General features: G+C 40.6%; 1 protein-coding gene across 1 annotated transcript in view; it reads right to left on the bottom strand.

Moving 5' to 3' along the window:
• The window catches only part of UNC13C (unc-13 homolog C), a 1,503,140-nt gene that overhangs the window by 177,154 nt on the left and 1,310,581 nt on the right, over positions 1-15,405 (bottom strand). The window contains exons 26-27 of the mRNA XM_078684856.1: positions 12,054-12,177; positions 7,123-7,179 (exon numbers count right to left, since the gene is read on the bottom strand). Of these exons, the coding sequence (XP_078540982.1) occupies positions 7,123-7,179; positions 12,054-12,177 (181 nt within the window). The remainder of the gene's footprint in view (positions 1-7,122; positions 7,180-12,053; positions 12,178-15,405) is intronic.

The raw sequence follows: 15,405 nt of genomic DNA, 5'->3' as shown, positions 1-15,405 counted from the left end.
AAAGAAGGTCCCAAATTTGTACGTGAAAGCTTCTGTCCCACACCAATTCTGGCTGGGGGAGTTGGGATCCTCTCCCAGCCCTAAGGATTCAGTTAAAAACCTGGGAGTATTGTGGGAGATGGAGTTCAACCTGATGGCACAAGCCAGACACATTTCAGCGGCATGCTTCGGAAAAATGAGAACCTTAAGGGAATTCTTACATTTCCTCCCAGAAGAAAGCCAAAGGATTACAATCCATGCCTAGGTGACAACCCAATTAGATTACGCCAACTGTCTTTGCCTGGGGCTGCCAACTCATCTGACCCACAGATTACAGACGTTTCAGAACGCTGTTGCAAGATTAATACGCAGGGTTCCTTTTTTACAATATATTTCGCCACACTTGATACAGATACACTGGTTCCCAGTGTCTAGGAGGGTTGATTTTAAGGCACTAACCATGGCCTTCCAATCCTATCATGGTAAAGAACCGGAGTATCTCAGGGTAAGTAAGGCTTATCACCTGGCACCAGGCGTGAACTTTGCGATTGAATCAACAACAACTGCTTGCTGTCCCTCGTTTTGCTAAAATAAGGCAAGGAGGCAGATCCTTCACAGTCAGGATGTCCAAACTGTGGAACTCCTTGCCCAGCCACTTGCATGGGCTGGAGACAGAGCATGATTTTAGAAAGGCTCTATAAACATGACCCTTTAGGCAGGGGCAGTAGCAACTGGGTTTCCCAGACTGGCTAAACTGATAGAGCCGGGACACCACTCCCAAGGTAGCTGAGCTTTATAAGCTGTCATTTATTCATTCTTGCGATCATAGGGATACCTTGGTCTTTGTTAACTTTAACCAGTTGGCTGCTGCCGTCGGCCATTGGCCGGCGCGACCGCGCCCGTTTTTTAAAACGGCCGCACTGCCGCAAAAAAGCGGAAGCAGCCAACGGGTTAATATTGAGGCTAAAGAATAGTTACTTGTTTTGCATAGTAGAGCTTGAAAGGCAATAATATGGGGGTAAACCTTGAGGTTTTAATTAGAGGAGATGTTGCAAATGACCTTCCTGAGCATCCAGTTATGCTCACAGATATTTGTTATGTATTATTTACTTCTAATGAGTTCGTTATCTCCAGGATAGCAAACCTCTTCCTTTTTTATTTCTGCCCGAAAAAACACTATATTCGATTTTTCTAGATACACAGTCATCTGGTTCCCCCTACAGTAAATGTACAAAGCATCTACCAGTTTTTTTAGGTCGACTCCTCTTAGCTTCAAATGGAGCACTTCATCACATACTGAAAAGATGCAATGCGGTGAGAGCTGATGATTGGGGGGGGTGAGTCAACAGTATCTATACTGTGTGCTAAAACCAGAGATGCATTGTTTAAAAGCATTGGAGCGAGTACTGCTTTGCCTTATTCCTCTCTAAGAAGAAATCTTGGCAGAGGGTGACTGATTTGTGCAGCTCCTAAGTTGCACCCAAGTGCACGTGCACTAAAGCTGTACGGCTCATAAAAGATTAAGGTATTTGTCATCTCATTAGTTTTTGACAGAGTGCATCGCTGTTGACATGGACAAATGGGTTGATGAAAAAAAGATAACATAGTTGCTTTTTGTGCATAGTTCTTGGACTTTGCCCTCTCCGCTGATCAGTGCTAAAGGGCAAAAGCTCCCTGTGTAAATTGTGATTCTGATAGGTTATCAATGTTTGGCATATTTGATTTACCAGCAAGTCCCTAGTAAAGTGCACTGTGTGTGCCCAGGTCCCGATAATCAAATGCTACTAGTGGGTCTGCAGCACTGGTTGTGCCAACCGCATGATTAGCCCTGTAAGCTTTTCTTAGATCTGCTTTGCAGTGTCTGTGAGTGCAGTCTTAAACTCCGATGTCAACCTGGCAAATGCACCCACTTGCCAGTCCCAAACCTTCCCTTTTTTTACATGCAATACATGCACACACATAAACGGCATACACTTGGATATGGTTGAATAGGTATCACTGAGATTGAGACACTCCTTTTATGTCGGTGGTGGACAAGTGTGGTCGACTTTTGGCTAATAAACTTAGGGCTTAACGTCAGGTGGCAAGAGATGACACCATCTTGACTCCAGACCGTACAGAGGTCATAGGGGACAGCCCCATTGTGGCGGCCTTCAGGAACAAATAGTGATTGCTTTATTCAGTGCAGGATGCTCTGTGGGCTTACCTTCGTGGGGTGCGTACCACTAGCCTGAATTCCACACAGGTAGGCACTTTGGATCAGCCGATCCAGGTGGAGGAAGTGATCTCCTCCATTGCTAAATGGAAGCCCCTTAAGTCCATGTGTGTGGTTGGTTTCTCTGCCTTTTTTCATAACACATTTTGCGCCTCTTTGTTGCTGCTCCTCACTAGGATTTTCAACTCCCTTGCTGAGGTGGGAAATTTGCTGCCCTCAAAGCTGGAGGCATCCATTGTTGTTACCCCAAAGCCTGGAATAGCTAGAAAGCAATGTGGTTCCTACCTCCCAATATCTCGAATATCTCTTCTTTATGTGGATATTAAGCTATTTACTGATGCTCTTGCTGGGCATCTAGGCCCCTATATGCCAGGAGGAGTGTATCCTGATCAGTCCGTGTTCGTCCCACATCACCAATGTGGTGGCAATACTAAAAGTATTGTTCACGTCATTGATAAGGCACTGCTGGAGGGAAATAATGCTCTGAGCAAAAGGCACTAAGAAGGCGTTTGACCAGATACATTGGCCTTATTTGGAGGAGGCTTTTCAGCACTTTGGCTTCAGGTGGAGATTTTGCAAGTGGGCCCTGAGTAACTATAGGGAACTGCAAGCAACAGTGTGGTACAATAGCCACAACTCCACTCCTTTCCCTATTCACAGGTTAACGAGGCAGGAATGTCCATTAGCATCCCTACTTTTTACTCTCTACATGGAGCCCAGAAGGTTCAGGGCAATCCACATATCAATGGGGTGCATTTCTAGGGGGAGAGGAACACACCATCAGTCAATATGCCGATGTTGTGATAGCTGCAAGCTATGGTGGCCATTAATCACTAGAACTCACTTTGGCAAGTGCAGCAGGATCTGGTTCAATGGAAGCACTATCGTTTTTCATGGCTTGGATGAGTGATGGAGATAAATGTGACTATCCACAGGTTCTGTTCCTCTTTCAGGACCTCCTGTTTACCCCTCCGTTAGGCATGCTGCAAACCCTGCAAGATGAACTGAATCGCTTCATCTGGGTGGAGAGGAGACCCCACAGGAGTCGGGAATAAAGCTATTGTTAGACCAGGAAGGAGGGACTATGGGTCTCGAATTTATTGCATTAATATCAGGCCTCTCAGCTCTGCTTCCTCTTGAAATTGAACCGGGATGAATCTGAGAAATGCTGGCTCTTTATGTATAGAGCAGTAGCAGGTGACCATCAATGGAAAGTCCCATTATTGTGCAGACCACTGAGTGAGTGGGGTCTGTACTCCTCCCTGATTGCTAGAGCTACACTTTAGGTGTGGAAAACATTGAATTTGTTTCCTTACCCGCTGACATCTATTTTGGGTAACACAGGTTTCACGCTGGCGTTGGATCGTACCAGTTTCTCCATGTGGCAAATAGGGGTTGAGGGTCTATGGGTACTTATTTTATGAAGCAGAGCTTGTCCCTTTTTAGCAGCTTCGACAGGACTTTGCATTGCAAAAATAGGAAAAGACGCACTATTTACAGATTTGTCATTGGCCTACTCATCCTACTATCCAGCCTGGAGCACAGAGCCTGATTAATTCTTTTGAAAAGTGACTTGTGTCCAAATGTGATGGCCTGATTGCTAAAATATATGTCATTCTCCAGCGGCCCATCCGATTATCAAATCTTCTGGTCAGAAGAACTGGGAGCTTGAATTGGGGAGGACATTGATGACTAAAGAGTGAGATGAGATCTTTTATAGGGTGCAGCACACAGCCTAAAAACTGCCAGTATTTAGGCAGCCACATGGAGCTAATTTACCCCAGTCAGACTGCATAGGGTTAACCCGAATAATAGTGTGGGCTGTTGGAGAGGCATTGAGTCCCTTGGGACCCTGCTCCATCTGCTTTGGGATTGCCTGAAGCTTACGTGTTATTGGGACACAGAACTGATTGACATTGACACCAGGTTCCCATAAATCGTTCTTCTCTCTGAGGAATTTTGAGAGCTGACCTCTCACGGGTACCTTCACTTACTGCCTTTGATGGAGCCAGAATCCCTGGTGGGCGAGCCGTACTGATCCTGAGATAGGAAAGTGGGAGTCACTATTTTCTTGTTTAACGAAGGACCTCGGAGTGAATATCCAGAGGAAGGGATTGGGTGAGGGAAGGAGGATTGTTTTGGTGTTTGTTTCTTTTTTATATGGATGTGTTTGCTTCTGTTGTGAGCTCTAACTTGCACCTTTTATTTGTTTTCTTAAGATGCAATAAAACAAATTTGAACCTAAAATAAATTAAAGTCCTGAATCCTTTCTGAGCTATCAGGTGTCAAATACCTAACACCCAGCCCTTGCTGCCAAACAAACTTAAGCCATTGTCCTGCTCTGGGAGCAGTTTTCATACCTCATTATGGTCCAGCATTAGCAGGGTTATCTGCAAGCATCCTAATGCAGGCTAATAAGCCTCCAGCAGATTCACAGAGGAAAATGGTAATTTTCCAGTAGGCAACTTTCCAAAATATCTATTAATAATCTTATTTCAGAATTTAATTGGATTTTAAATAAATACAAACAATAGAGCCTTGACCATTACTGTGAATTGCCCTAAAACAAAGATAGCAAAATTAACAGATTAATATACCCACTGGGTTTCCTCTTAGGGGTTTACATGGTGAAAATAGTATTTGGGGGCCTATAACTATAATAGCATGTTAACATTACATTTTTACATGCCCACTTATAAATGGTAGGCGCCCTACCTTGTAGGCTACAGTGCCTAATTAGGGGTGACATTAATATTTAAAAGGAAGTTTTAATATGCAGCAGTCAGGCTAGATTAGTAGCACTGAAGCCATGTTTTCCTCGTCTCACTACTGGATGGCATAACAAGTGCTGCAATTCATAGGTGACATTTAACTTTCCATGACTTGATTGTAGCTTATACCCCACATACTCTGGCCTCACAGTAAAGTTTAATAGCCAATCAGGGATTATCCAATTTTTACATGTTTTATGGGTCAGAGCACATATACTGGACAGGCAGTTTCCAAATGGGCAGAGTTGAAAAACAGCAATAAAATTCAGCAAAAATAGGGGTAACCATGCAAAAAGGTGTGATTTCTCATACAGACCCTCCCTAGTTAAAAAAAAGAAAAGAACCACAGCCATTCCACTGGCGGTTCTGTCAGTTGTAAGCAGAAAGGATGTGGACGAGCCTTCTGCATTGGTGGTGTCAATTCCAGCCTCACATTCTACTTACAAGTCCACTCCCTGTGGGGAGTTGGAACATCTCATATTTTGCCTTTCACAGTACAGCAACTGTCAGGCTCAGTCCCAGCCACTAAACTGGTCCATGAGGAACCCTCTTCATCTGCAGACCATATTTGGGATTGAGTTAACCCTAGCACCCCCCCACCCCCCAGAAAGGCATCCTAGAAGGTGAATATTATCACCATGGCCAAAAAAGTTATGTGGCTCGTATTGCATCCTACGTAATGAATCTGTCCCCAAATTAAGGCCAAGCATCCCAGAATGGCAAGCAACCAACTGACAGGTGTTAATGTCAGGAAGCAGGACCCTAGCTATTCACTGACAGGTGGATGGATGCCCCTATCTGGTGCCTGAGTAGGGCTGGCTTCCAGCTATTGGACTTCCAAGGAGTCTCCCACTTGCTCCTGAGGTCCCCTAAGCCTTTTAGGTTTTGCAGAGTGGCGGGGAGATACATTCTCAGGTAGCATATACCCTTCTCATACTATCAATTTTCACATGTTTTAGAGGTCAGAGCATTTACATTAGGCACTGGACGGCAGAGACCCAGTGTGCAGAGACTACAAAACATCCAAACAGGGGCATTTGCTCGCAAAATAACAAGCGGTAGTTTGAATCAAACACAAATATTTAATCACTAAATTTCAAGAAATTGGGGTATATTTAATGGAAAGTGAAAAAGGTTAGACGTTTTGGAGCATGTGGAAGAGGGAAATTCTATGAAATACATTTTTAAGCAAATTAATGTTTTCAATGAAACACCTATTAATTAGATTCAAATGGCTCAATTCATTGCAAATATTTGTAAAAATGAGAAGATATAGATGAATATATAAATGTGCATGCATGACACATACTAGTATGTGAAAGAACTTAGAATAAGGAAAGTTCAATCCAATGTGGATTTCACCACTCAACAATAGATGTGTTGAGTGCAAGGGCTTAAGAAGCAATTCTTAGAAACTTTGATGAAGTTTCAAACTTAACAAAATTTAGAGTCTTTGTGATTACTCTCTACAGTTAATCTAAGCTATTGAATGTGTCTTTTCTTGTACATGTCAAGTGATCTATCTTGGCGTTAGGACTAAAGCAGTTCATAAATTAACATTCAAAACTCTGCTTGTTTACTCTTGGAATTATAAAAGCAAGCTAGAACCATGACCAATTGGTATGATTAAGTGCATTTATACAGGAAAGTTATTTATTTTGTGTGTTTTTAATTGAAGTATACTGTACAGCTGGGGATTTCAATGTTCATTAAGCCATTGTTAAAACATCATACGGCAACTGACATAGATTCTGGGAAGCGCATAATGGAGAAATAACTCAGATACTGCTACAAGCTTTTAATAACACAAACTCTAATACTGCAGACACAAAAATGTTTCTAGATCCTCCCAGGATATCTGCTGAATCAAAAAATCACTGTCACAACACTGTTCACATGATTGGCACAAAATGCATACCTTTCAAATTTTTACTGAACAAAGTTGGAGAGTTCAACATATGATAATGCTAGCTATCAGAATGGCTTTTTAAATGGAATATTAGTTATAATCATTCTGTATCCCTTAGAATTAATTACGGTCTGCTCAAATTAATTCTTGGTCTTTCAGCCTGCAGTCTTGTTCTATGCACTGAACAACTTAAACACATTATTTTTCAAAATGTATCGAAACATTGTTTTAGGAAACCTTTACAGTACCTTCAGCTTTGATAATTGTCCAAGATCTTTAGCTGCACTGAAAATCATTTGGGCTCCCTGAAAATAAAGTAACATATATTGACCCATCAACACCTGTAGAATGATAGGCAAAGTTCATTGCCTGTAAGTTTACACAGTACTTTTTGATCATATAATATATTCTGCCCAATAAACTTCAAATAAGAACCATGCTTCATCAGTTTTTTTTTCAGGAGGAATCATTGTAAATGAAATGGAACATATCCAGCCCAAAGCGAAAATATTTGCAGATAAAATAAGGAGAATTAAAAGAGTGTCTCTCATAAGTTATGGTCCTTCCTCACACTCAAAAATCATAATAAATAGCATATTACACTCTGCACATCTATACACGTCTCAGAAATTCCATGATAAAATACATTTACAGTGCATTTATGGATATAAAATAATGCTTAGATTATGTTAAAACCATTGAACCATGCATACAAAAACTAATGCTCTATGAATACACCTAATATAATCTCACACTTCTGTCTTCCTAAAAATATCATCAATTACATCAATACCGAAATATGAAACAATATTTCATGCCAATATTTAAGAAATTATAAATTAACATTCAACCCACTAGCACTATCATAGGTTGTTTATTTACACAAACTACATTCTCATTTGAAGGTGCACATTATTTTGACTTTCACCTATATCCATCAATCAATTTGCAGAATTTGCTTAGTTAATGATCTTCAGAAACATCTTACACTAATTTGAAGATTTTGAACACCATTCAATATGTCAGGCCATTCTTGGTGGCACACAGGCAGTATTTTGATAGAATATTGGAAACACACATATCGTTGGACAAAATATTGTGTCAAAAATATTGAGTATATCTTTCAAAAGGAGCCCAGAGGGAAAACAACGGCAGGGTTGCCCTCCACTCAACCAATATCAGTACACAAAAACCCTGTCTCGTTTGGCGGCCTAAGTCTTTCTGTTTCAGTGCGGAGAATATCTTACATCCAATTCTTCCGCTACACTACCCTTTTTATTACTAAATTCGAGGGTATGAACATGTGTCGCCCTTAATTTAAAACCTCTTTCAATTCTCAACTGACAGTGAAAAAAAGAAAAGAAAAACAAGGACAACCACAAGTCCTAATGTCTGTGTACCAAATCACGAGTACATTGAAAAATGTGTGGAGGACGAAATGACACCTCACGGGCGCACCACCATCGGGGTAACTGGTAGGTACTCACCAGGTTAGGCCCCTTTTCTCATCATCGGCAATCATTTCGTCCCAGAAAGTAAAAGAATGTGTCCAAAAACAAACAAAATTTGAAGGTGAAAAAGTGCAAAGTAGTGAGCAACAGCCTAACTCACTAGTGACAGAAAGTGATTAAAATCGACACACACACCTCTCTCAAAACTTTATTCTTAAATCCTAGATGTGTTATGTCGAATTAAAAAAGGGGAAAGGTAGCTAATATTGCATACCCACATCCACTGCCAACATGTTTCTTTGCCTATGAACGTGCGGCAAATTCTTCAGGGCTAGACACTCTGTCACAGCACCTCTGTTGGACACTTGTTTCTTTTTAAACCTCTGTCAGCATAAGTCTCTCATACCAGCTGCAGGGGTACACAACTTTGTCTAAAAAAACTGCTTAAGTGAGTCCTCTGTGGGATAAACCCAACGGTTGTATTATCAACCCGTTGAAGCCTCACGGAGCGCTTAGTCTCCTTCCGCGTTGTTGGTGTCCCAAAAATATCGAGGACAAAAATATAGTGAAAGTAAGTTTCCATAGGTAAGTGAAGTTTTACTATATAAAATTTCACATAGATGTACCTTGACGATATATTTGTCCTCAATATTTTTGACACGATATTCTGTCCAGAAGATATTTGTGTTTCTGATTTTTCTGTCAGTGATCTCACACAGACTAGGTACAGGACCACGTTTGGTCCGCTGAAACAGAACAATGTGTCCTTTGAATTAAGATGCGAAGTGTGTGTTGGCCTAAAACACATTGATGAGCCATTGAACAGGTGCAGTGATGTGTGCTGCTGCATCAAGGTGCATCACACTAGGTCGCTGCTCTAAAAACTGCAGATTGCAAGCTGCAAGGTGGATGTTGATGAAGACACTGGCACTGCATTGAGAAGACTTGCATAGATATGCAGCATGCTGCCTCAGTTCTGATTAAGCCACTGGCCTGGAGCTGGCAATAAGAGGACTTGTATCAAGATGCATTGTGCTACGTTGGATCCAATGAACATACCAGGCTGGAGCCTTGGAGACACTCTAGTAGTCCTGAGTTCAAGCAGCAAGGCAGGTCTCAAACAGCTGGGCAGTCCTCAGGCGGGTCAGTCCTCAAGTAGCAGGTCAGTCCTCAAGCAGCTGGACTGTCCTTTCTTGTTACTACAGAGAATTCACTACGGATCTCAGAGGTATCGGCTACTTTGCTGAACTTCAACTGAGGCTAATCATTGGTCCTGCCCTAATATTGAATGTATCACCATACATAAATCAAAGAGGTGGACATACAATTTTTAGCATAAGGGCATAAGGTAAGGGCGTTACAGTGTACAGCTGGTCTCACACTCTCCTTACAGTGTATTTACGAATACCTCATAATTTCTTTGTAACCTTGGTCCCCCAAAACTAAAGGACCATTTTAACTTCGGTTTCGCTTGATCCATTACAACATTTATGGTTGGAGCATAGTGCCAAGTATAATGCTGATACACATCTTGACCAGGTGATATTTCTATGGCGCTTAAGAGAATGCTTCCTATTAATGTTAGCACTCAGATAGATGCATTTACAACACTGACACCAATTATCATTTACTGCACAGGCTGTTTTTTCCTTAGTCCTGATGAAGACACATGGTGATGTTTGGTATTAACATAGAACTCAAACTGGATCGAAACGTCGATTATTATAAGAAATAGGTATTCCATAATTCACATCCAAAAAATGAGGATATCTGCCTGAACATACAAATGTGGTTCTAACAGACAACCAACTGAGTTATTTGTATATTTTATGTTCAATTGCTAAATGTCCTTTGCATCTGATTTTTTTTTCATGATTGGTACACTTTGTCGAACACTTCCTTGTGTTATTGTATATGTTACATGACAGTCCTGTGTTTTTTTTTATATATTACCTGTGTCGCTCCACAATATATGATTGATAATATTCCAATTCAGTATTCCAATGTCAGTTGCGTTTCCATTTATTAATCAGATATATCACACCATTTAATTGGTAATCCTTAGTCTATCAGGAGATACATCAGGTTCATTAAAAGAAGTATTGCATTTCCCTACAGAACCAATTGTTGTCGCATACCACTGGATACCCCATTAGTCTTAATGGTCCTCATAAATAAGGGCAGATTCTTGCTCTGAGCAACTATTTTCTTTTCAGGGGAGGGTGTTTGCTGAATTGCACAGGTTTTTAATGTATGTATGTTATACAGTGTTAGTACATCTAGGTTTGATACTGGTGTCTTCAAATAGTAACCATGCAGTTTATTTCCACTTCAGTAGTTTTGCCTTTATTATGATTAAATTACCAAGCATGCGTCTTTTTGATTGCACACCAAAAGCATACTTTTTTAAATTTAGCTACATTTGTTACAGTAGGTGCAACAGAATGTAACAAACTGCTATGTCACAGTTAAGCAAAGGAATGTAGTCGCCAATAGCTATTTATTTATAATAAGCAGTGATGCATTGCCTTTATTGAGCAAATAGCAAAGTTCTGGGATGTTATCTTTTCTTTTTAAGTGCATCACTTACTACTTTGTCCTGTAAATTGAGATACTTTTTAGCTAATTACATTAAAAAGAACGATAATAGCACCCTTTGCTTTTCAATTCATTTGAGAAAAAGTGTGCTCTACATATTTGTTCTTTGTGGCAGATGTTGTAAAGTATTTTCTCTGAAACAGATGTTTTATTCTAATTCAAACATTATATTCTAAAGACACATGCATCTAAATCAATATATTACATGTTACTACAATTATTTCTAATTCAAACATTATATTCTAAAGACACATGCACCTAAATCAATACATTACATGTTACTACAATTATTTCTACTTTTTAACATGTGTTTTTTTTAACGTTCCGGTGAAATATTTTTTTAGACAAATCTTCTGTCATTTTGCTATAATATATATCTTGCAGTAAGCGCCACTGAACGGCATCATGTGTTTTTTATCCGATAGTCATGTCAGCTCCCTTTCTCATTCGGACGTGCTCTTTAAACAACGCATGTGCTCAGCTTATTGCTTAAGACTGCCTGTTCCGTTGTGTACAATGAGCACAGGCCGGCAAGTTCAAAAACTTCTCACTTACTTCAAAGGTATGTAGGCACTTCAATTTGTCCCTCTTGTATGTTTGCTCTTTTAGGCACTGTTTTCAGACCATACTTACATTTTCCATCTCATCACAAACACTGACATGTTTTCCCTTTTCAGCTGTTGTAGCTTCACATATGCTTGTACTAATTACCTTGTGTGTCTCTTTAAATGTCACTCTCTTTGCTGTCTTAGAATGCTTGCTTTTTACATGATGTGTCCAATAGGTTTACATTTACCTTTCTTTTGTGGAGTGTACTTAACAAATAATTTCGATTCTTTTTTATAAAAAGCTTAAACAAACGTCTTCAAACATATGATCCTGAAAAATCTATAACCCGTGACAGAAGAAAATAAAAGTTCAAAGGTTAATCATTATAGAGATCTTCTATACTCAAAAAATCAATAAAATCCTGAAAGCACAAAGAAGAGACTAATGAATGAAGCTGAGCCATATTTCTTTACATATTTTATACCATCAGATCCATATGCCCAAAAGCTTTAAATAACAGAGCAACAAAGAGCACCAACAAGACAATTTTTCATTTAATAAAGCAGAATTTAGGCACTTACACTTTGGTCTGTCAATGGAGGCAGCACGATTTGTTTTTCAATTTTGTTTAGGACTAATTTCCATAGCTCCTTCAAAACCCTTTTCAGTACTGTCTTCTCGCAGATCTTCGCTGAGACAGATAGGCTGAAATAAAATGAAACACAACGCTGTGCCATAAATATGCTTGTACATACATCGTTTTACTAAGGAGGAGCATTTACAATTACTTTGATATCTTTGAAGTTCGACATGAAACCAGATGTTCTCAATTAAAAATGCAACATACAAGAAAGGCTAAGTAGTCGGTCAACAAAATATCTATATACCTAGCATGGTCATTAATATACTCGTTGCATCCGTGAAAAGTAGAATCTTTATCTAAAAAAAATCTATCAAGCAATAACAAAGAATGAAATTATTACACAAAAAGTATGAGATTGACGTGAGAACTAATTTATTAACTACAGTTTTTCAAAAACCATTTTGCAGATGGCAAATAAACATCCGCTGTAGTGCTGTAGAATGCAAAGATTAAATACATCTCATCACATACACCCGATTGTATTTTTATTCATTCATATACTATTTGTGTGATGACTCAGACTAAATTTAGTGTACCGATATTGTAGAAATTATATGAGCTTGTGGATTCAGAGCCCTTGAAAAAAGTATTTATGAAGAGTCCTCAAACCCAAATGTGCCAATAAGGCGTGGATTTGTCTAAACTGGAAGGCAATTATATATCGATCGATCGATATAGGCACCAAGAAACATCTGGTTTATGCTAGTTACAGACATGTGATGCTGACATTTTACAACAAAAATACCTGTATTAAAAATTCAGACTGCTTTGCCCACAAAACAAAAGCCTAATAAAGCTTCACCTTCAAAATAAAATGCTTGATGGAACATTACACTCCTTTAAGAAGGCAATGGACTTACACGTACATTTCCCAGAAGCATATTAATAGCTTGAATCCCACAGGCTAGTGTTACATAATTAATCAATATTAATTGATGGAGGACTTTTGACAGATACACAACCCTCCATCTGGAACTAATTCATTGGTCAAGGAACAAGGAAGTGCCAGTAGGAGACCTCAAGAAATTGATTACTTATAAACGTTTCAGACAGAGGATTGCTAACATTAATATAGGCATAAACATTTTATTTGTACATTGTTTGCCTAATATTGGTAATATTATTATAGGCATTAACATTTAATTTGTACATTATTTGATGTCAAAGTTTAAATTGTTGTCGCACTTAGGGGCCGATTACCATGCGGCCTGTAAAGGCTCTGACTGATGATCGGAGCCTTCCAGGATTCATCGTAATCGGCCCCTCTGTTTACTTTAAAACCACTGCATTACAATGCTGGCGAATGGAAACTAAACCAGCCGGTCATTCTGGCTGGCTTCCGAAGGGCTCAGGGAGCCCATCGGCCAGTTGGAACCGGCTCCTAATCCCAAAGGGTAGACCTTTCCGACCTTGGGATTACGATGCATGTTTTCCGTCATGGTTTCCATGCCGGTCTGTCCAACATGGAAACCATGTCGGAAAGCGTGTTTGAGGGCCCCCAGCAGAACCCCCTTGGGTGGGCATCCTCTGGTTGGGGGCTGATGGTGATCCCAGCACTCCGGTGCTGGCAGCCATGGATGCTGAAGGTAAGAGTGTGAGGCTGTGGGTCCAGATGAGGGGGGATTTCGAGAGACGGCCACTAGGAAAAATTAAATAAATCAATTTCCCTTGTGGTCGTCTCTCGAAATCCCCCCTCACCTGGCCCCACTGCCCCACCTCTCTTACCTGCAGCGGCCACAGCTGGGTCAAGGGACGAACAGCCCCTTCCATTTCCTCATGGGAGTATGTATTACAGCTGGTCTATGCCGTAATGCATACTCCCATAGGGAAATGTAGGAATGCACCCTAACAGTGTTTGTTCGCATCCTAATTAGGCGGTCGGGACCTCTGACCAGAGGTTGGTCGGTCCCAGGACCGAGATAGTGTTAGGCAGACTTGACATAGCAATTAGCCCCTACGTGTACATTGGTCAGGTTACTGTTTTAGGTTATAACAGTCAGCTTGTCTGCACCTGAAACATGCTATACCGTTCAGCAGATATTATGGTCTCAAAAATAAACCAGGATGGCCATATCCATAACAAACGCTGTGGGAGTGGGAGTAATGGAAGAGAACATTATCACACCTTCTTCAGAATACATATCAAAGCAACTTGCATTAATCAATGCTTAGAAATCAAATTAGAATCTCTTAAACAGCTTATGTTATACAAATGGACACATAAACCAGTCTAAGACGAATTTAGTACAGAGTCAGATTCAATGAAACACTTATTTATATACATCATCTGGATTACCATTCAAGAGTTTGACTCGAATTACATTTGTATCATTACAAACATTTTTCAAATCAGTCCGAGCTACTAAAACTTATTTTAGGCTCACCCACAAGGACTTTCAAATTTGACGTCAGATTTTCTATTTCGTTTCATAATCAGAGTGGGCTTGAATCATTGACATATACTGATACAAAATGACTTGAATTAGTTTGAAGCGGTGTACTGAAATCAATTTATATTTCTGTTTCTTTTGTTTATAATTATGAAATACCAATAGACAGAGGGTAGGAAAGAGACATTAGTGTGTTATTGCGATGAAAATAGTTGGTGAGAACTAGAGTCTTGTGATCTGATAAGCAAATAAATCAGCAACTGACTTACACCTTCATTTGAGTAAAATACAACTATAATGGAGTTCACAAATTCAGGGGTGCTCTTATTGAAGACCTGCTTTGTCATGGAGAGGGTGGAGTCGAGGATGACCCCTAGGTTGTGTGCGTGGTCGGTGGGTGTAGGGGCAGCCCCTACCGCAGTCGGCCACCAGGAGTCGTTCCAGGCTGAGGGGGTGGATCCGAGGATGAGGACCTCCTTCTTGTCCAATCCAATCGACGACAGCCTTCATTCCTTCGTGGAGGTTGGTTTTGGCGTTGTGGGGGTGCTTGGTGAGGGAGAGGATCAGCTGGGTGTCGTCGGCGTAGGAGATGATGTTGAGGTTGTGCAGTCGGGCGACGTGGGGGCGAGAGCAGCAATGTAGATGTTGAACAGCGTCGAGCTAAGGTTGAGCCCTGGGGAACGCTGCAGATGGTTTTGGTGGCTTCAGAGTGGAAGGGCGGGAGGTGGATGCTCTGTGTTCTTCCGGAGAGGAAGGAGCTGGTCCAGTCCAGGGCCTTCTCTTGGATTCCGGCGTTGTAGAGGCGTGTTCATAGTGTGCTGTGGCAGACCATGTCAAAGGTGGCTGACAGGTTCAGGAGGATGAGGGCTGCGGTTTCGCCATTGTCCAGCAGGGTCCTTA

Source organism: Lissotriton helveticus, chromosome 3_2 (genome assembly GCF_964261635.1).
Source record: "Lissotriton helveticus chromosome 3_2, aLisHel1.1, whole genome shotgun sequence".
In the NCBI taxonomy this organism is placed as follows: domain Eukaryota; kingdom Metazoa; phylum Chordata; class Amphibia; order Caudata; family Salamandridae; genus Lissotriton; species Lissotriton helveticus.
Note: the sequence above shows the minus strand (reverse complement) of the source record. Positions and strands in the feature narration are given on the sequence as shown.